The sequence below is a fragment of the Chionomys nivalis genome, chromosome 6 (assembly GCF_950005125.1).
Source record: "Chionomys nivalis chromosome 6, mChiNiv1.1, whole genome shotgun sequence".
In the NCBI taxonomy this organism is placed as follows: Eukaryota; Metazoa; Chordata; class Mammalia; order Rodentia; family Cricetidae; genus Chionomys; species Chionomys nivalis.
In genome coordinates this window covers 75,274,930-75,297,900 of record NC_080091.1, presented here as the reverse complement: position 1 = coordinate 75,297,900, position 22,971 = coordinate 75,274,930, and the positions used below count along the sequence as shown (strand labels likewise).

The window sequence follows — 22,971 nt, the reverse complement described above, 5'->3', positions numbered from 1 at the left end:
TGGAGGAGCTCAGGACCCAGACTTCATCAGTACCAAGAAAGATGATTCCAGGATGCTTGTTTGGGCAGACAGCCTATCCAGAGTTTGTGGCTTGCGTTGAAGAAATGGTTTTCTGTGTTCCTTATGCTCATCCTTCAAGTCCATGGCCATCAGCACCTGAGAGTACTTAGGACTCAGGTAACCGAAGGGAGCATAAATCCTGCTGGCTTTGAACGCAGCCAGGGTGCAGCCTATCTTCCTGTCCTGGCTACCATCAATCAGCTCTTTTCCTTCTCCTTCGCTCGACTGTGCCCGTAAATCAAGAGCCCCCAGTATCAGTCACCGCAGAAGCGATAATTAGTAAGTACAGCCACTGCTTTCACCCATCACTCGGCTACAGATTCAGGCTAAGCCGAGAAGATGGAGAAAGCCGACATGACAGAAGGGTGAGTTGTTACCCTGGTTTTTATCCAGAGCTCATGAGTCCGAATGTCTCCCTGTAGATTCTGCACTCTCCCCAGCTATTGTAACTACAGCTGAGAACCGAGTGCCAAGGAGGAGTCTCGTCATTCATTTAATGCCGTTTCCCTCTTCTGGATTCAAAAAAAAAAAAAAAGAAAAAAGAAAAGAAAAAAGGAAAAAAAATGTACTTAGAGTCCCAGGAATCTGAGAAGCAGTGGTGTCTTAATGGTTATGGTCTCGTAATTTCTCCTCTCCAGTTCTCTTAAGGCACAGGGATGAGATTCAGCTTTCTCAATGGGACAGGTTATGTCCCTCGAAGAAAGCCATAGCTTGTGCCAATCCAGGCACCCGTATTCTAGGGAAATGCTTTCCCTGCTCTGGCTGAGCACATGGTCAAGGGCACTGCTTGGTCAAGCACCACAAAGAGATGCTGTCTCCAAATCCATAGCCAGTCATGAACTTCCATTCCGTGCACTGCTGACCAAATGCTGCTGACCTCCAGAGAAGTGTTCCACTCTCGGATTACAGCTTTGGCGCTCTCCAACGTGTGCTGGCTCGGGTTTTTTCCATCACACAGTATTTCTTCCAATTTTTAAATTCCCCATATCAACCACTTTACTCTTCTGAAGCAGATTAATTTCAAGCCAAAGTAACTAATGAGGATGAAAAAAAAAGTACCTCACCAATTCAAAAGGGATGCTAAGGCTTCCCAGGAGTAGTTCTGGGGGCAACTCAAAAGCATAAGTTCCAGCTTGTACCGGCCTGTCCATCTTCTAGCAAATGAGGGTGTGAAGTTGTGTAATCACAGGCCCCTTCTACCGAGAGTAACACCACATGTCATCACATTTAAAATGCCACTGGTTATTAAAAGCATTATATTGTATTTACTAACAAGAAAAGGGAATCTTAAAATGTGTCTCCAGTTAAATTACCCAGACACCCTTAAGCATGACTAGGTTACTCATAGCAGGCTCTATTGGCTTTAAAATGCTCTACTCCCTCTGACCTGGGCTGCATTGCTTGGTGTGAAACGGGCGGCGATCCTTTTCCATGACAAATGCGGTACTGCTTTTCTTCTCTTTGGGAGTGTCTTTCTAATGAAAGAAAACATTCTCTTAAACATTTCCTTTATTTCTAAAGTGTGTGTGTGTGTGTGTGCGTGTGTGTGTGTGTTCCTGTGCGCGCGCGCGCACACACACACACATGAGAAAAGGAGGAATACTCATGGAGGCAGAGGAGCCAGATCTCTCCAGCTCTTGAGTTACAGAAGGTTGTGTGAGCCACATGACATGGGTGCTGGGAGCTGAATGAGGACCCTCTGCAAGAAGAGGATGTGCTCTTAACCATCAAACCATCTTTCCAGCTCTGAGATGGAGCCTTTTGGGGCTAGAAAGAGGGTTTAGCAGTTAGGAGCACTGGCTGAAACTGGGCAATGGTGGTGCTTGGCGTTAAACCCAGCACTTGGGAGGCAGAAGCAGGCAGATCTCTTTGAGTTCGAGACCAGCCTGGTCTACAGAGCTAGTTCCAGGACAGCTAGGGCTGTTACACAGAGAAACCCTGTCTCAACACACACACACACATACACACACTGGCTGCTCTTCCAGAGGACTTGGGTTCGGTACCCAGCACCAACATGGTGGTTCACAACCATCTGTAACTCCAGTTACAGGGATTTGATGCCCTCTTCTGGCCTCTGCCATCACCATTCATCCACATAGTTCATGCACATACATGTAAGCAAAACACTCATAACCATGAAATAAATCAAAATAAACCATTTGCTTTTTCCCTTGAAAGAAAATAACAACATTGTAGACATTCTTCTAGGGATGGATGTCTGCTTCATTAAAACAAAACTGGAACTCCTCTGCTGTTTTTTTTATATTCAGTAACTTTTAATTCCAATGCTGAAGTATAATGGCCTCTGCATCAATATATTTAGTCATATTCTTTCCCTAACTCCTCCCAGATTGTCCCCACTTCTGTCCCAATACAACTTTGTGTTCTCTCTCTTTCCCTCAAAAAAAGAAAAAAAAAAGGAAAAGAAAATTAAAACAAAAAACCCAATAAGAGAAAAAAATAACAAAATTAAAAGCACACAGAATCATGGGGTTTGTTTGTGATGGGTAACTACTCTGGGACATGGGGACTGTCTGGAAGAATAATTGATATAGCTAGTGGCACTCCATTGGAGAAAACTAATTTCCCCCTTTCCAGCAGGTATCATTGAGGTACCTTCTGGGTTAGTAGTGGGACTCTGCTCCCACTTCCCTTCTTAGTGCTGGGATTTATCTGGTTTGAGCCTGTGCAAGTCATGTGTGTGGTGTCTCAATCTCTCTGAGTGTGCATGCATCTGAGTCCTGTTGTGTCTGGAAGACACTGTTTCTTTGGAGCATCCACCACCTCTTAACACTCTTCCCACCTCCTCATCTGCATAGATCCCTCAGCCCTGAGGGGGGAGATTTGAGGAAGACATCCCATCTAGGACTGAGTGTTCCAAAGTTTCTCACTGCGCATCGTCCACTTGGGGGTCTCTGTGTTAATCCCATCTACTGCAGGAAAATGCTCCTCTGCTGAGAACTGAAGAGTGGGTGGATGGGTATAGCAGTATGTCCGTGGTGAATTCTGTTGTAAGACGTTTGCGTGCAACCACACTCAGTGGAGTAAAGAAAAGCGTGAACCCAGCACAGTGGGAGGGATGCAACAATGGTGGCAGCCATGCCCAGGCAGTGGTACCTACACCACAGCTGCTGCCTGGCAGCGGATACTGCTCGGAATCCTCAGTACATCCTGATCGCAGACATGGAAAAGTAAGAGAAACGAATGAAGCCTGCTAACTGCAGATGCACAGTGGCGTCTGTGTCCTTTCAAGGACACAAAGCATCATTCAAGTAAGGTTGCAAATGTTATAAAAGAAAAATAAGCAAATAAATAGAAAATAAAAGACTTGAATCATATACTGCAGTGGTTCTCAGGCTTCCTAATGTCGCAGCCCTTTAACACAGCTCCTCATGTTGTCCTCTAACCAATGTAGTTATCGTCATTGCTACTTCATCATTGTAATTTTGCTACATGAATATTAATGGAAATTATGAGTCAAAATGTAAATATCTGTGTTTTCTGAGGGTCTCAGAAGACCCCTGTGAGAGTCATTCACCCCCAAAGGGGTTGGGAGCCATAAGCTGAGAACCGCAGATATGGGGTTTGTGTAATAAACTGAGAAGAATAGAATCAGCACACCATGGCTGCTTGAAGGATCTCATTAGTGTGATTTCTGTTAGGACAGCAGCTGTGTCGTCTGGCTGCCCTCTCCAGCAGTTCCTGACCAAAGCCTTCGTCAGTGAACGGACCTGACTAGCCCACTGGCAATGAAATGTGTTCATGAAAAATAAGACTCTAAATTGGTTCTCACATTGGTCTTCTGAGCCCTGGCATTCCTCCTTTCCCTATTGTACCAATGCGTGGTCTACTTTCAAAGTTTGGTTCTTGGTGAGATGAAATAATGAATAAGGTGGATAGAAAGAAGAAAACAGTCAGAAGGAGTTTCTGTTGTTATTAAAAAAAAAATCAAAGGTATTTTTATTTCCTAATGTGTGGCACGTGACATTTTCCAGTGTGTGACAACCCCTGGTGTTGGTCCCTCTGAAGAGCAGGGGAAACACTAACAGACCTAGGAATGAGACAGGAATGGAAGCCACCACGCCCACCCCTAGAGAATAGCAGTTTTGAGTAAGCCTGTGGCTTTACGGCAAGGGCAGTTCTGTTTCTATGGTCAGCTAAATACGGGCTCTGGGAGTGACCTCGTATATTTATGTCCAACACTGTGGGATCAAAACCAAAAGAAAGGAGTAGGAATGTGATGAAGGGCGTTCATAGTCAAAATAGACGCCAGTAAGAGCCATTGCCAAGTCCAAACGTTAGAGCCCTCCATCCCCGTACCATAGTCAGGTAGATTCGATTTCCTACTGCTCAGCAGCCAATGTGGAGACTGTGCTAGGAGAACGCAATAGGCAGTTTTAATCACTATCTCAAGTCATCAAGTACATACTGAATTCGTATATGTAAAAGGGGAAGGCTGGGCTATACAGGGGCAGATGTGTGTATTTGGAGTCCTAACTAACCTGCCCCATTTGGGTTTGCTCCAGCTGCAAAGGTGCCTCCCACTATGGCCTGACCAAGGACCGGAAAAGGCGCTCACAAGATGGCTGCCCCGATGGCTGTGCCAGCCTCACAGCAGTGCCTCTCTCGTCAGAGGTTTCGGCCGCTGCCACCATCTCTTTAATGACCGACAACCCTGCCTACGTGTCCGCAGTGGAGGAGGGTGAGGCGGTAGCCAACCTCTCGGACTCTGGCCGGTGCAACCGAACCAGGGGTGAGTCAGACGGGTGGGTGTCCGGGAACAGGCTCTTGGTTTTCCCTGGGATTGCCCTCTGTAGAATACTCGTGGTGGAAAGTTCTGGAAATGTTTTTTTTTTAAAAGGGAAATGGTTCTGGTAGTTTTGGCAGCCACTCCATGTCCAGTTCTCCAAAGTGAAGAGGAACTGTGAGTGCTCAGATTTTTATGGCCGTGTAATCTGACTTGGTGAAGGTGGTTGAGGTGAGGTCTGATGACTTACGGTTCCTGCCTGGGAGAAAAGATTTTGCATAAGTGAGATACGCTTTCTTATTACAAGAGAATTTAGAAGTATGGGTAAATAAACTCTTATCACTAAGAGGCAATCACTGTTTTAATAGCGTATTATCCCGTTTCATCTCTTTAATACATAAGAGGTTTCTTTTTTTTTTTTTTTTTTACCGTAGTCACTTTTCTGTTTGTATTGAGGCAAAGTCTCACTCTATGCTGACTTTGACCTCCTGGGCTTCCTGTCTGACCTCCTGAGTGCTGGGATTCCAGGCCCAGAGCTGCACACTTGGCTAAGGGATGATGGCTGTAAACCTCTGACTCCCTTTTCCGTTACATCTCTCCTTAGCACGGCCCTTTGAGCGCTCCACCATGAGAAGCCGATCTTTTAAAAAGATCAACAGAGCTCTGAGTGTTCTTCGGAGGACAAAGAGCGGGAGTGCGGTTGCCAACCACACGGACCAGGGCAGGGAGAACTCTGAGAACACCACTATCCCTGAAGGTAAAAGGAATCCCCACCCCTCCCCCAGGCTGGCCACAGGCTGGGTTTCCAGAGTCACTTCAGGGATGCTAACAGTCTGACCACCACCCACCCTCTGTGACCCCTCTCTTCCCAAGCCTTGGTTTTTAACCTTGATCGGCCTCTCCACCTGTGTAAGGGCTGAAACCCTCATCTTCTTTGTCATCTTTCTACGCGGATGAGGAAAAATGCATCTGCTCCCTGGACTTCAGGTGATAACTTAACGCATATGAAGATAATTACCATAGTTAAAAAGTGAAATTTTCTTTTAAATCATTCTCACCGCACACAGTCTTCGGCTGAAATGGAAAAGGCCGTGGATACCGCGAGTTCTGTACAAACCAATAGGCAACAAGTTGGCTCCTTTGTTTTGATTTATGGCCTTAATTTTCTTCATTCTCTTATTTATTGTGTGCGGGTGAAGGTGGCTGCGCATGCCCACATACACATGTGCTCATGCGTCACAATGCACGTGGAGGTCAGAGGACAGCTCGGGAGGACTTGTAGTCTCCTTTCCCAGTGTGGGCCCTGAAGCTGGAACTCAGGTCAGCAAGGGCCTTGAGCCACTGACCTTGAAAAGCACCTTTACAGACTGATAGACAAGCGTTCTTACCACGCCTGCACATGAGACACTCCAAATGTACTTCATGCCTTTTCTCATTGAGAAGTCTTCACAAGAAGCCTGTGACCAGGGCACATCTCCAGGTCACTGGTGGATTCCAGGAAGGTTCACTGTCCTCAGCCCTGTTTTTAGCAAAGTATACTGAGGCACACAGAGATTTACTCAGCTTTTTCCAAACACCCTTGTTGACCTGTGAAGCCACAGAAAGCTATCGTATCTTAGTTCATGTATGATTTACGTTATCCCCAGCGTAAGTGGAGCTGAGGAGATATTGATTTCCATCTTTCTGTTCATTTCATATTGAAGCTTCTAGGTTAAATTAACAGTTTTTGAGACAGGGTCTGTCTCAGAAAATAATTTTTTTGAAGTCTTGGTTAGTCTAGAACTTCCTGTGATGATCAGGCTGATCCCAAACTCGCAGTGAGCCTCTTGACACTACCAGGCTTGCAGACATGCACTGCATCTGCTTCTTATTAACTGCACAGTAAATAACAGCATTAAAAAACAAGAGCAGCTCTTCAGTGACAGTCAGAGCTCTGAGTCATACAGAATGCTGAGATAAGGGGCTGGAGAGATGGCTCAGAGGTTAAGAGCACTGACTGCTCTTCCAGAGGCCCTGAGTTCAATTCCTGGCAACCACATGTGGCTCACAACCCTCTACAGTGAGGTCTGGTGCCATCTTCTGGAGTGCAGGCATACATGCAGACAGAACACTGTATACATATAAATAAATAGATGGATAAATAAATAAATCTTTTTTTTTTTAAAAAAAAAAAGAATGCTGAGAAGACATAAGGATTGTCATTCCTAGTTTACAGGTAAGGAAAATGATCCAAAGAGGTTAGGTAAGAAGTCCGAAGTCACACAGCTAAACAACCCACACAACCCACACAACACACACACACACACACATACATCAGGATAATCGGGATTTTAACTTCAAGTTCTGGCTCTTTTGAAACCTTCCAAAACACTCTTTGGAGTTGAAAGTTAAAGCCCCAGGCACTTTATTTACTCTGCCCTTGGAAAATTCATGGGCAGTATCTAGGACTCCTATGCTATCCTCTCCCTGTGCGCCCTCCATGCCTCCCCACGTGTCCTCCATGTTCTCCCCACAACACTTCCATGTTCTCCCCACGCGCCCTCTATGCCTCCCCATGCGCTCCCCATGCTCTCCCCACGCACCCTCTGTGCTCTCTCCACGTGCCCTCTATGCCTCCCCATGCGCTCCCCATGCTCTCCCCCACAGGGCCCCCATGTTCTCCCCACGTGCCCCCCATGCTCTCCCCACGCATCCTCTGTGCTCTCCCCACGCGCCCCCCATGCTCTCCCCACGCACCCTCTGTGCTCTCCCCACACGCCCTCCGTGCTCTACCCTCATATGCCTGTGTGGCTTCTCGTGCCTCTCAGCTGCTGACCAACCTGGACACTCCATCTCCTTCCTATTGCCAACCTAATTCTTTACCTGGAAACAGGAATGAGACGCCACCTTCACAGGGTCAGTAGGAGGACTGAAAATATGTGTTCCCATTTCTTAGTTCAGTGCACAGAAAAGAATGTTTTTAAATCCTTTAGTCTTCAGACAAAAACAGAACTTTGGTCAAATTCTTTTGTCTATATGAGGACAATTTTGACAGTTTAAAAAATCCTTTTAACCCTGCAAGGTCATGAGGATCTCATTGGCCTGGCTCTAAGGAACAACACTTAAGAGGGTGGCGTCGGGCATGCCCTTTCTAATCATGGAATCAGATATCTCCAGTTGTTTAAGAGAACAATGTTTGTGTCTGTTGTAAAGGAGAAAGGGGAAAGAGGGAGAATCGAGAGCTTTGATGGTTATTTCCAAAACTTCCTTTGCTTACAATGATTTTTCAAAAACTTTCCATTCCGTTGATACCCAGACATGTTCTGACAGAAGCTTAAAGCCCACTTAATAGCAATGTAAACACGCACCAAACCCAGTAACTCATGTACTGTTAGCATTAGGAGCGGACAGGCTGAGGCTGCTACTCACGGTCTCGCAGAAGACATTCACTGCCATTAATTAAACCTGGAGTTCAGAACCCACATTCACAGTGTCCCGGGCTTCCTCTAGCCACTGCATTACCTCGTTGATTATGCCGTATAATAACTGCAAGTAACTTCTTTCCCTGTTTAATTTTCACAAAGAGTTGAGTTTATTTAGGCAAATGAACTATGGTTCTAGGCTTTGAAAATAGTCCTGAAAAGTAGCTTTATACAGAACCAGGCTCATAGTCTCTCTGTCCAGGTGACAAGCTAAAGGGTGACGACAGCTGTCAGCAGGCATTGGACACTTACTGTCCCTGCCTTCTGCATGCTAACTGAGCTTCAAGCTACACAAAGGAGCCATTTCCCAGCCAGGCGAGGTGTGACGTATTCTCCGCAGTCAGTGTCCCCTCTAGACACTTACATTCCAACCAAAGTGAAAAACAGTGCAAGTCAGTGCTTCTGCGCTCTTGGTCCTAAGGGCCTGGGCCTGTAAACTTTGACCTGGCTGTAAACACCTGGGAAACTAATGAGGCCATGAGTGTTCCTTGCTTCACAGCTTCCTCTCTGTGCATCCACACACACACACACACACACACACACACACACACACACGTGAATAAAGGACTGCCTATCACTGTGGGGCTGTGTAGGGACCCAAACAACTACTCTCTGTCTGGCACAGTCAGGAAGGATCAAGAAATGTGTTCTGGGGAAAGCTGACTCTTGGATCAAATGCTGAAGTTAGGAAACACCAGCTCACATAGTCTTTGATTTCTCTCTAGCACTGAGTTCAGTGATCCCGGCAGATGAGGGACAATCCTCCCGGAGGTGGCCATAAGACTATGATGTTGGCCTCTTTGTGACTATAAACTAGGTCTTCTGACTGTCTGCTATTGACAACAGTGCCTGCCAGAGGGCTGAAGATTCCTTAGGCCTGAAAAGCATAGTCTCTGAGATCTTCCAAGGACAGAAGAGCAGATTCTGGTTCTGTTCCTCGATAAGAGAGTCATGGAATTGCACTTCATTCCCTGTAGACATCTGTTCATTCGTTCACTCCTATTCTAGCAGTAAGCATCAGCCGGAGGCGCCCGTGGACAGAGAGGTCTATGCAGAGATCCATGAAGCAGCCAGAAATCACTGCCTCTGCTGAGTGATCAAAGTAGTTTAAACATTAATTGAAGCAGTCAACCAGATGTTATTGACATCGGGATGGCCAGGTTAAGACAGCCACATGCAGCCCGATAGCAAAGCTGGTTGCTAGATTCTCAGTCTGGTTGCTGATGTGGGAGATTGGCATAGTTAGCAATCGTAGAAGGCTGAATGCCACGAGGAGTTGTCAGCCTTAACGGGATCATGTGTTTAGAGACAGCAAGGACCAGAGGGATCAGGGTAAAGTTTAATTGGAAGGGATTATTCCATGCTTTGCCTTGAAGAAAAAATTGGGTTTCTGCCCAGGATGAAAATATTCCGGCAGAGAAATGTATGCTGGCACCGAGGCAGGAACGTGGGAAAGGTGCACGAGGAACGGCGAGCAGTTCAGTTTGGCAAGAAGGTCTGAAACAAACCCTGTTTGTGTCCGTTCCAGCCTTCCCAAGGTTGTACCACCTGATTCCAGATGGGGAGATTACAAGCATCAAAATCAATAGAGTGGACCCCAGTGAAAGCCTCTCCATTAGGCTGGTGGGGGGCAGCGAAACCCCGCTGGTTCACATCATTGTTCAGCATATCTACCGTGACGGAGTGATTGCCAGAGATGGACGGCTGCTGCCAGGAGACATCATTCTCAAGGTGCCCGTCAGGCATGGTCGTGTAACTATAAGCTACAAGACCATGAGCTGTAGGCTGCCAAAGGCACATAGTCTAAACCCTTGGAAGTAAATAACGGTTGGATGGATAGGTGGAAGGATAGACGGACGGGCCGAAGGATGGGTGGGTAAGTGGACAGGTGGATGAAGAGGTGGAATCCTTCAGAGCAGGTAATGGATGGGTAGCTAGGTCGGTAGACAGATAATTGGATGGGTGGATAATTGGATGAATGAATGGGTGGGTGGGTAAACAGGTGGATGAATGGGTGGGTAGAAGGGTGGGTAAGTGGATAGGGAGAGGACAAGGGGAGTGGATATAATGATACAAAGACTCGCTTTCCAGAGTTGTGTTGCGAGAAACCCGATATGTAACAGTTCTCTTTGTTACTGTATCATTTTCTGTCTTCTGTCCCCATCTGCTGTTTTCATCTACCCTCTTTTCTTTCTCCACTTACTGTTTCCTTCCTTTCTCTTCTTGCTCCTTCTGTAGCCTCTCCTTTTAAAAGCAGCATTAGTATAAAATAAGACTGGAGCATTTTTTTTTCTTAAATTAGAAAGCAGATTAATTGGCAACTGTTGTATTTGATCTAATTGTGTTCAGATACCCTCTTACAGAAAATTTGTACCTCAATAGTCACCTCTAATCTGGTCTTATGACCCAGAGGCATTCCCCAGGACTCAGGAGTGGAATGACCTGGCATGGGCACACTGTCTCCAAGGCACAGTTGAAAGGGAGACTTTGCAGAGGAATTTTTTGGACAGAAAGGAAGGGGGGAGAGCTGTTGTTTATTAGACAGATGCCAAATGTGAGCCAAAGGGGGACTAGCACAGCCTCCCTTCTCATCTACTTCTTATCTGATACTCAGATAACAGCCCCAGCCCACCCTTTGCAGGCAGCAGAGGGACAACTCCTGTCCCAGCATGAACTGTTTGTTTGGCAAACTAATTGGGATAAGAGGAGAAATAATTGAAAACGGTTACCGCAGAAATGTTGACATTCCCATTGGTCTCTGGGGTTTTACGCCAGGCAGGGCCCATCACTCAAGTGGGCCACAAATGCTGGGACCCCAGTTACAGAAGGGCTTGCTCTCTGTTCCAACGGAGACTACTGTGCCTGGGAGGGCTGCATAAGAATAATCCATTCTTTGGCCCTCAGCTGGAAGCAACTAGAAGATAAAAGAAATGCCAGGGACCTTTTACCAGGTGACCATGTCTTCCCTTGGCCTGGGTTAATGGGATATCAGGCTGTGCCACCTTCAGGGGAGTGCTCCCTTGTGTTTGGACAAGGGGGTACCTCAACTTAACCGAGGGAGCTTCATCTTTCTCTAAACTGTAGCAGGAGGCCATGGTTGACCTCAAATAAGGCCCTTTCAAAGCCCATTCCAAAGTACCTCTAACAATTGGCTTCAAGAACAAGCAATGTTAGCAAACTCCCAAAATCTAAGCAGAGTGCAGGACTCCTGGGAACTGTTTTCTTCCAGAACGGTGACAAACACTGGGGCTGTAGCCTCCTGGCTGGGCCTGTGGGGTCAGGGTAATTAGAGCCAGAAAATCAGATGCAGCAGCCGCCCTGTGGATTGGATCATCAGTGAGGCCCCAGTGCGAGGCCCAGCTTCAGGATATTTAAGGAGTGCTTAGAGTGATCACCCTTTCAGAAAATAGCCTAGGAAAGTCCTTGTGCATTAGTTGTCTGAAATTATTGAAGCCCCTGAACCCCTTTATAATTAGAGCATTAGCAGAAGACCTTGTAGACGTCCCCCTAGTTCCTGACATTCCTACACACACTGCCACACTCACATCTGCAGAGGATTGATACTGTATCATACAACACACACACATAATCACAGATACTGTATCATACAACACACACACATAATCACAGATACTGTATCATACAACATACACACTCAGATATAATCACAGATACCACACCATACAACACACTCACACATACCCAGGTATAATCACAGATACCACATCATACAACACACACACCTAGGCATAATCACAGATACCATATCATACAACACACTCTCACACACTCAGACCCACTCACAGATACTGAGTCAACAACACACACATTCAGGCCTACTAACACAGATACTGTAACAAGCACACACACACACATTCAGATAGACTCACTCAGATAATACAATGTGAAAACACACTTGGCACACACTCAGGCACATTAACACTGATATCATAACATACAAAGACATTAACACTTTGTCAGGCACACTCATCCAGATGTTCTGACATGCACACACACTCACATACGCCCAGGCAGCACTCACAGATACTACAATATGAAACTTACAAACACACTCACACAGTTAAGCACATATTCTCTCTCTCTCTCTCTCTCTCTCTCTCTCTCTCTCTCTCTCTCTCTCTCACACACACACACACACACACACACACAATATGGAATAATTGAAGGTGAAAGTACAGATAACTCAGTAAGAAAAATTATGTTGAAGGTTTTTGGAAAGGAAACATCGACTCATTTTGATCTAAATAGTGTTGGATATCATTATCTGGTGTTGGGGTACAGATCAGTGGTCAGGCCTGTGATCTGCATGCAGCTCACTTTAAGAATGTAACTGTTTAGCCGGGCGGTGGTGGCGCACGCCTTTAATCCCAGCACTCGGGAGGCAGAGGCAGGCGGATCTCTGTGAGTTCGAGACCAGCCTGGTCTACAAGAGCTAGTTCTAGGACAGGCTCCAAAACCACAGAGAAACCCTGTCTCGAAAAACCAAAAAAAAAAAAAAAAAAGAATGTAACTGTTTGGGGGCTGGAGAGATGGCTCAGAGGTTAAGAGCATTGCCTGCTCTTCCAAAGGTCCTGAGTTCAATTCCCAGCAACCACATGGTGGCTCACAACCATCTGTAATGCAGGCATACACACAGACAGAATATTGTATACATAAAAAATAAATAAATATTTTTTAAAAAAAAAAGAATGTAATTGTTTGAGCCAGCCAGTGGTGGTGCCACATTTAATCTCAGCACTTGGGAGGCAGAGGCAGTCAGATCTCTATGAGTTCAAGGCCAGCCTGGTCTACACAGGGAGCTCCAGGACAGCCAGAGCTGTTATGCAGAGAAATCTTGTCTAGAAAATTAAAGAAAAACAAACAAAAAGTCATTTGAGTGTCCTTCCTTTCAAAATTTTTTTCTTCTTGTATCAACTAAAAAAACTAAAATTGGCAGGCAACAGAAATAAATGCCAGGATTTTGCAACCAGACAAACGGGCCTATGCAAGGACAGTGGTGAAGGAAAGCAGTGCTGAGTCCCAGAGGTGGAAAGTTACTGTGGGAAATCAGGCTATTAGAACACAAGATTAAAGGAGACAGTCAAACAGGCTAGGGGACAATAGCCTGGTTCCTCTGTGGATCGGACTTGTATTCATTTGATTTTTGTGATGCTGAGGATCAAACTCATGCTGGCCTGGTCCTTTTCAGAAGGCTTATGGTAGGTCCACTCACTATCACCTGGCTCCACCCCCAGGTCAATGGAATGGACATCAGCAATGTCCCTCATAACTACGCCCTGCGGCTCCTGCGGCAGCCCTGCCAGGTGCTGCGGCTCACAGTGCTGCGCGAGCAGAAGTTCCGTAGCAGAAGCAATGGACAGGCACTGGAGTCCTATGGACCTCGGGACGACAGCTTCCACGTAATTCTCAACAAAAGCAGCCCTGAGGAGCAGCTTGGCATTAAGCTGGTGCGCAGGGTGGACGAGCCTGGCGTATTTATCTTCAACGTGCTAAATGGCGGTGTCGCCGACCGACACGGCCAGCTAGAGGAGAATGACCGTGTGCTGGCCATCAACGGACATGACCTTCGGTTCGGCAGTCCGGAAAGTGCAGCTCATCTGATTCAGGTGGGTCAGAAGTCACCCTAAGATCCCAGTCAGAAACTCCCGCGTGAGTAGAACACTCGGCACCTCACCATGTGAACCATGCGAGCCTCTCTCTCAGGAAGTCAAGGAAGGGCTACTGCCCAAGTGAGAACTCAGCTGACACCAGCGGTGTACCTCGGGTCATGACCTTGACTGATAGTCTTACAGTGTGTGTACTCGCTCTCCTTCTCTCTCCCTACCTCTGTCCTCAAGTTCTGCTTTGCCAGTCTAGAAGAGCATAGTAGCATATTATATTCTAAAAGTACCTAGAGCAATGCTTAGCAAGGTTAAACACTCAGTGAATAAGTGTTTAATGTATGTAAATATTTAACTATAATAGATCAGTCAAATTGCAAACAGATAGATATATATAATACTATTTGCTCATTAATTCTGTCTCTGAGGGATTTTTTTGGTCAAGCCATTTGCCACCGAACCAGATCGACACTTGTTTTACACGCTCATTGAACCTATGATGTAACCTCTACTTTTTATCCCTCTGACTTTGCTCAGTTATCATTGGTTGAGCAGCCTCTGTGTACCAAGCAATACCCAGTGCAGTGGTAACAAGGTGTCCACAGTTGCTTGCTTCTTGGAGCTTGAATATTTCTTGTCCCTGATTTTGTACAACCAAAAAGGCAGCGCTAGACTAGAAAAAGACCAGATGAAACAGGCACAGGAGAGACGGCCCTTTCTTTTCTTCAGAGAAATGCTATCTCAGCTTAATTTTTTTTTTCATTTTTAAAATCTAGACCCTAAGGGATGGTCAATACTTTTTTGTGTTACATTTGTTAGCGCCCTCTGCAGGTCACCCAGTGCAACTCCCATTCTGGAGCTCCTTGCCAACTGCACTTTCACAATAGGCAAAAGAAAAACTGTTGCGCTCTTTGGAAAAATCTTGATTACACATGGCATTTTACTCTTGAAGATTAATAACAGAAGAACATGTTTTTCCTGAGAAAGTAAATGTATGAAGTAAAATCTTGCCTAATAGTGGGAATTCCTTTTTTTAAAAAAAATCCCTTTGCTTAGTAAACAAAGCCAATTTGCTTTATAAGCAGAAAGGAAACTTATTTTTCAGAAAGGCTAGGGGAAAGCTAGTTAGAAAAGAAATGTAAAAAAAAAAATAGATGCTGTTAAAAAAAAAAGAAAGCTGAGCAATAGCTTGCTGTCTCTGAAAAGTACATTTTAGTTACGTGATACTTGTAACACACACCAGGCTGCAGGGGTTAAACTAAGTCCCCTTCCAAGACTGAGACTCAAATTTCCACCCGGCCCCGGCCGTTGGCGATGTTGCCCATGTGTGTCTCCTCGATGAATCACATTTGCCTCACAAAGGAATTCCCAGACAACATGTCCTCTTGGTCATGTTCACTCCCATCAAACTTAAAACACACTCTTTTTTTTTCTTCTTCCTACGTTACTTCAGGGGAGAGTTATTGCAGAGACCACAACTGGTTTAAATTGGACCAGCTTTACGTATGTTGAGCCCCTAACCTCAGTGTTCTCAGCTGCACCTGGATAGACAAGGTCCCAGTGCTAAGACACATGGAGAGTCGAGGCCGGTTAAGAAGGAAAGCCTTAAAGAGAAAGACACCTCCTACATGGAGCAATGGACTTCTTAGCAGCTTAGCAAGGACAACGTGGGTTTCCACCATTGTTAATCTCTCAAGCTCTTTGAGCATCTTCACTAGAAGAACTAGACGGAAAACAAACTTTTTGGAGCTATCTGATGTCGTACTTGAGATAACACAACAAGGAGATGCCAGATCAAAGAGGGAGAAAAAAAAGATGTCTCAACATCTGTATCCCAGAGGATCAGCATTTTCCACCCCGTTATCGCCACAGGAACCGGAAATTCTGAGCGAAATGCTTACTTTGAGGAATTCCCATCCACATGCATTTCCAGATTAGTGAGTTATGTTTATTCAGGAGTTCAAATATGTACGGTCAACAAAGAGAATTGTGACTTTCAGATTGAGTAACCCTCCATGCTCTTCTCTTGCTCTGTCTCCCTCCCTCCCTCCTTCCTTCTCTCCCTTACTCCCTCCTTCCTTCTCCTCTCTCTCTCTCTCTCTCTCTCTCTCTCTCTCTCTCTCTCTCTCTCCCTTTGTAACCCCAGAAACTGAAAAGAATCAAATCAGTTTACAGAGGTTGGAGAAAGAGGACATTCAGGAATATTGCCTTATGTGTGATTTTTTTTTTTGTTCCTTGGATGAAATAATATTTAAACATACAGTTATTTCATCAAAGGGCTGAAAGTCACCCTGTTCAAACTTTTAAAAAGAATGTGATAGGGTTTCAGACAGAGCCAAAAAGTAAACAGTGCCCGGCTCATGTTACCTACGTTTACTCTAAATGCAGGCTTCAGCTCACGAGTTGTGCTTCGTACCTGGAAAGAAAAAGGCAGAATTTTGTGAGAATTTAAACATTCAGGTCCCTGGGAGCCAATAAGAACTGCCAGTGAAATAAGACCTGCTAGGTCTCTGTGTGTGTGTACGGATCAGCTTAGCTCATATGGAATCCAACCCCTGCTTACATAAATTGTCTTCCCAGGGTCCTGGAGTCAATTTACTGCACATAGACTAAACTTAAATCTCCTTAAGCTCAATTCCCAAGGCCTGGAAGATTGCTAACTAGGGCTCTGAGTTCCCTATTTTCTTGAGAAAGTGGACTTGGAAAGCTGTGAAGCGCTTCAAGGTAATCTTCACGACGAGGAGTCATGTTGAATCTTCAGTGCCGCTGCACCCACCAGTGTTACTGGTCCTGGAGACCCCACTGCCCTTTCTCCAGTGTGGTATCCCCCCGCGTGCTTATTCCTTTATGGTGAAAGAGAAATCATCCTGGGAGTAGCAGCCTCCAGCTCCCTGAAGAGAAGTTGAGGCTGAGGCAGAGGAGTGGCTTTGTCTGTTGACTCAACCATCAGCAGATTCAGGGACTAGGGAACCAAATTCTTGTTTTGACTTTGTCATTGCCATCTATATGACCCTGCATAAGTCACCAACTGTATTTGCATCATCACTCACTTTCTTCTCCCTAAAAGACTCTGCCTTAAGGGGGAGATGGTCAAGAAAACCCCTTATGAGTGAGCGGAAGGCTCAGTACAAGGCAGCTGTCCCCACAGCTGATTCTGTAGGTCCCCATTCCAGCTCTCACCTGACTATGTCAAGGCACCGCCCTTTCTAATACGCATCTCCTGGGGACCTAGACTGTGCCAGGGGCTGCCTGCTCCACAGAGTACAATTGTGATCTCCAACAGTCAATTCAGCGCTCCCCCATCTCATGTGTTTGTACAGAACACTGTGCAGCACACCAGAGGAGGAACAAGAAACACAGCAGATAAAGCCATGTGAGCTATTTCTCACTTGGGTCATACCTTCGATGCCAGCACCCATGCAGAGGCCATGGACCTCTATGCACTTGAGGACTGCAACAGTGAAACTCTGACTCAAAAAATTATTTAAGCATATAATAGATATATGCATATGCAATATATTATACTTATACATTATATATAATATATTTGGAGATACATATCCATATATGTGTATAGATATGTATATCCATGTATGTGTACACACACACACACAGTGCCAATACCTTATTCAATTTGACTTTTCCTTACAAATAGGGAAGCCCTTGGCTGGGTGAGAAGCTCACACGGCCATGGACAAGTTCTCTATCAACTGCCTATAGTTAGCACTGGCTCCCTTTGTCACCATTTCTCATTTCTGATGAGCCCGTCTCCTGCATATATGTGGGCACAGAGCCAGGAATCACTCTTGCCTTCCTCCTTTCTGTGCCTCTGCCTTGCCTCCCCTTTCGTGTATCACAGTCCCACCAGTGGAAATAAAGACTCTAGTGCCCGGGACCGTTCCTCAAGTCTGACTCCAGCTGCTCAAGGGTTGGTGCCAAGACCAACACATTAGCCTACCTAATATCTCCAGGGCTGTGAAGGAACGCTCACCAAATCGTCTCCCTGAGAACAATTCACGAGGTGGCTGGTGAGAGCCACAGAGCCAGTCTTGCGGAGGATTTATTTGCAAGTAAATTGATACCAGTGTTATTTATTGGTATTGGTCCTGCCAAGGCTTCATTCTTGAGCCAGCCTTTGAGAGCCCAGTGAGAAATGTGTGCTCACAAATGGGAAGGAAATGGCTTGTGCAGGTTGCTCCTTGGCAGTTCGGGTTTTGCCCGTCGAGATGAGCCATGCATAACTCCACAACATCCACATTTCCTAAGGTGTTACTCAGAGTGTGTGCTGCTCACTGTTCAAGACGGACAGGACATAATTCCAGCCCAGAGCAAAAAAAAGCCCTGCCAAGTGCCTTCTCAACACTGGAGTTTCCCCAAAGATACGAGAGCAAACTCAAGTTCTGTGATTGAGGTTTTGACCTGAATGTTCATTGCTACTTATCTTCCCATGATTGCTTCAGAGAGTTCTTGACGATAACCTTTGAGTGAGGCTTGCAGTCCAGAGGAAGAGACACAGTTATTGCAACACTCTCAGGAACCGAACACAGTTGGTGATGCCATAATCCTGTGTTCTCTGCTTTTTTCATGATATGCTTCCTGGGCGCTCTGTGCGTTTGTGTGTGTGTGTGTGTGTGTGTACATTCTGTTCTGATGTACGCTTCAGATGTGGTGAGGGACCCTGGGGAATCTTCATAGGCTAGCAAAGGAAGTGCACATAAGCACTGACCGGGATGGTTAGGGCTGTGCATAAAGGAAACAGGCTAAATTCAAGCTTCCTCTGTAGAGCCATTTGGTAGCATTTTCTATCATGGATATGGAAGGAACCTAGCTCACCTAGCTCACCACCCATTGTGATGTTTATAATACTCTTACCACATCCCAACAACTGTATTAAAAGTTAGCCTAATTTATAACCACTTACCTGATGACCCCCAAGTTTCAAGAGAGCCTTTGGATAGAGATATCAGTGTAAGGAAGGTCTGATCTGGTCAGTGCTGGCCAACTGTGAGGAACCAACTGCACTGGCAGAGTTCATGGTACTTAAAACCCTCGTTCCTGATGGGGAGAGGGAGTTATGTGCTCTGGAAAGGAAGGTGAGAGAAGTGATGCTTTGGTCTCTGTGGACTGCTGTGGAAACAAAGCCCCTAAACAGAGCACCTTACTAATATGAGCAGAAATGCATTTCTTACAATTCCGACTACCAAGATATGGGCAGGTTCAGTATCTGGATGCCCCCTCCCATTTAAATCTCTGTGTGTGATGTATGTATGTACATGTGCATGCATGCATGCATTCATGTATATGAGTGTGTGCTGATCAGAGGAAACTAGAGTGCTGGTCCTTACCTTCCATCCTGCTGGAAAGTTTCTCATTTGCTGCTCCATGTGCCAGCCCGCTTCTCCTGTCTCTGCCTTGCATCTCATCACAAGAGCACCAGGATTACAGACCTTTGCTGTCTCTCCCACCTCACATGGGCTCTGGGGATCTGAACTCAGGTCCTCATGCTTGTGCATCAGGTCCTCTATCCACTAAACCACCCCTAAATGACTTTCTTCTGTGTGGTATCTTGTATCCTCACGTGCTGGAAGGAACTCACGGGGACTGAGTCAAAGGCTCACCTGCTAATACCATCACCTCGGGGGTTAGTATTTCCACTTATGAGGGGTACACAATTCAAACCACAGCCAGCGAAAAGCAAGCATCTTGATTCCCAGTGTCTGAGCTAATGGAGACAAGCAGGGACTGCCTGGCCCTTCTTTTGTGACCTGCCCTCTCCATGGCCCCACACCCATGCTCACGTAGGAGGAAGACAGGTACATCAGGTTTCCGTGCTGAGTAGGCAATAGCCAGAAGAAATGACAAGGCAAACTGTCAGACCTTACATTTTCCCATCTTCCTGCTTCCCAAACCTTGTTTCACCCTGGTACCTTCCTAACCGAATTGAACCATACCTCTTCCATCGCCAGTTTTCACTAAAGTAATGGAAGGATTTGTCATTTCAGTTTTGGTAATCAATCCTGTTCCTATGAGTTCCTCAGGCCTAGGGTGTCTTGGTGTCTGGCCTGCAGATCTGAAACCTCAAGGACTGGTATGCCTGGGGTCTGACATCCGCAATCAGGGATAAAGGAACCCAACCTGTGGGAGAAAGCTAATTAGTAACTTGCTATGTGGAATGAACCTTTCCAGTAAGCAATACATTTGCTATTCTGAATCTTCTGCCTAAGTACCAGTGTGTGTAAGGATCATACTTAGTGACAGTCACGTTGAAAGGGTCAAGGTGTAATGGTTTTAGTTCGGCTGTGATCCCTGTATTCTGAAGGTTCAATGCCTGACTCTCTAAGGCTGACACAGTATTTCCATTTCTGCAGTGTTGGGGTTGCTGCCTCTCACCCTGCTTCTCTTTACCACCGACCAATAAGCTAGAACTGATGTGGGCTGCATCACACCCTGCACCTTGTTCTGTTCAGAAAGGCTTTCGGTCACACGTTTCTGCTGCCAAGCTCGTCTCTAAGAATACATTAGTGAGATAAAATGGTGTCTCTTCAAAGACTTGCATGGGTCAGACCTTTCTTAGGTTTTTGCCTTGAAGTGATGTTTAGTTCCTGGTTTCGAGTTAAAGAGAATAGTTTATGCTTTTGCCAAAGTAGAAGCTGGGTACTGACACGAAGAATCTAGAGTAGGGGCTGGAGAGATGGCTTGGTGATTAAATGTGCATGCTATTCTTGGACAGGACCTGAGTTCAGTTCCTAGCAACCCACACCCTGTGACCCATAAACACCTGTACACAGCTTCAAGGAAATACCCTTTTCTGGCCTCAGAGAACACCTGCACTTACATGTACATACCCACAGACATACATGCATATCTACATATAACTAAAAATAAAATAAATGTTTTAAAATATACCACTGTAGAGGGGTTGGGGTGGCCCTCAGTGGCGGAGCACTTATCTAGCATGCTCAGAGGTCCTGGATTCAGTCTCTAGCGTTGCACAAGAAAAGAAATGCTCGACACTTTAAGTAAAAATTAACGTGGTACCCATGTAAGGACCTACAGTCAGGTCTGTGACGTGGCTAATTTCATGTCCTCTTGTCCAGGCCAGTGAAAGACGTGTTCACCTCGTCGTGTCCCGCCAGGTTCGACAGCCTAGTCCAGACATCTTTCAAGAAGCTGGCCAGATCAACAATGGCCGGTGGTCCCCAGGCCCAGGGGAGAGGAACACAGCTTCTAAGGTGAGGCCCAGGCAGGCGTGTCTGCAGCTCCTGCAAAGGGCTATTTCTTGGAGAAGTTGTATACTTTAATGTCTCTAAGGGCTATCTCTGGACTTTGTCATTCCAAGAAGTTCTACTGATGAAACTAAAAAGCCAAAGTCCCGTCTCCATACTTGGGAGGTAACAGGTGTCTCCCATCCCAGCAGGAGTGGGAAGGTGCTGGGGGTGTGTTAAGTCCCAGCTTGCAACTCTTCCAGAGGAACCTGATTCCCAGACTAAGCCAAATGCACGACACACTTTTAACCAAGGCTCCTTCTACGTAAGGACTGCTTTCCATCCACTTTGAAATGCAACAAGGGCTTTGCTTGGTTTCTGGTTTTTGGGTTTCCCAACCTGCCTGGAAACAATGACAATTTCCCTGCTATTTTTAATATTTTTGTGTTTATACAAGGGACTAGGGAGATATTTATAATACTTGAAGCCCTTGGGACATTCGGGAGAGCAGCACTGGACAAGTCAGGACTATACGTCTAGTCTTATGGCATTCAAATCCAGAAATTAAAAAAAGTTATTTTTCATTCATTGTATGGGTCTAGGTGGATATGTATGTAGATATACATGTGCTTTGGTACATGTGTAGAGGTCAGAGGATAACATGGCAATTTGTTCTCTCCTGCCACCACATTGGTCGCAGGGCTTAAACTAACATCATCAGGTTTGGTAGAAATCTCCTTTACCTACTGAGCCATCTCTGTGGACCCAGCAGAATGTATCTGTGAGTATAATCCTTCCTTCCACCTTCCTCTTTGCAGCCTCCCTTCAAGCGAGGCGATTCAGCCCAGTTTGTGCTTGTGTGTGACCTCTATTAGATGCATTAGACTTCATTTAGATGGTTGTCTAATCAACACAAACACTGTCCGGTCCAGATTAAGAATCCTATGACCTTGGTTTAGCATCCTGTCATGAGGATGCTCACCTTGTAGCAGCCACTTTCCTGATAGCTGATGCCATTTTGTTACTTGTTACTAAAAATAAATAGGGCTGGAGAGATGGCTCAGTAGTTGAGAACACTTGCTGTTCTTGCAGGGGACACCCCACCTCCACCCCATCAGTTGTTCCCAGCACCTACAAGACAGCTCACAACTATCTGGAACCCTAGATCCAGGGGATCCAATGCTCTCTTGTCTCTGAGGGCAATGCTCACACATGATGTGAAACACCCACATGTATAGAAAAAGAAATCAATGTTTAAAAAATAAAAAACCAAACACCCTTATATGTAGCCTATTTCTGAAACAGAGAGGATAGGATGAATGAATGCCTTTTCCTTCCACATCAGGGTCATAAGTTGAGTTTTTTGAGCAATATTTGCAGAAAATAATCTCTGCTTTATAATCAGGGAGTCTTAGATCACCATTATGCTAGCTCTCCAGCCATTCACATCTCCACAAGACCTTAAGTCCCATGTTTATGGGAAGCAATCTAGACAGACCAAGCACACCCTGCTAGCAAATTTTATGGATAAACTCCCTGGTACCTTCTTCCAAATAAACATAGTTAGTATTTTAAGGTTATTCTGAGAGTATTCACTAATATCAAGCTATATGTGAGATTTTTTTTTTTTTTTTTTTGGTTTTTCGAGACAGGGTTTCTCTGTGGTTTTGGAGCCTGTCCTGGAACTAGCTCTTGTAGACCAGGCTGGTCTCGAACTCACAGAGATCCGCCTGCCTCTGCCTCCCGAGTGCTGGGATTAAAGGTGTGCGCCACCACCGCCCGGCTATATGTGAGATTTTTAAAAATCTTACATAATGCTTGTATCTACTTAAGGAATTCAGTTGGATTAAGTAGAATGTATTATATTTTCATCCATT

General features: G+C 45.6%; 1 protein-coding gene across 2 annotated transcripts in view; it reads left to right on the top strand.

Annotated features, from left to right (window-relative positions):
- The window catches only part of Lnx1 (ligand of numb-protein X 1), a 105,089-nt gene that overhangs the window by 68,812 nt on the left and 13,306 nt on the right, over positions 1–22,971 (top strand). For both annotated transcript variants that reach the window (XM_057772821.1, XM_057772822.1), the window contains 5 exons: positions 4,587–4,813; positions 5,412–5,564; positions 9,797–9,999; positions 13,524–13,895; positions 20,987–21,121. In XM_057772821.1, the coding sequence (XP_057628804.1) occupies positions 4,587–4,813; positions 5,412–5,564; positions 9,797–9,999; positions 13,524–13,895; positions 20,987–21,121 (1,090 nt within the window). The remainder of the gene's footprint in view (positions 1–4,586; positions 4,814–5,411; positions 5,565–9,796; positions 10,000–13,523; positions 13,896–20,986; positions 21,122–22,971) is intronic.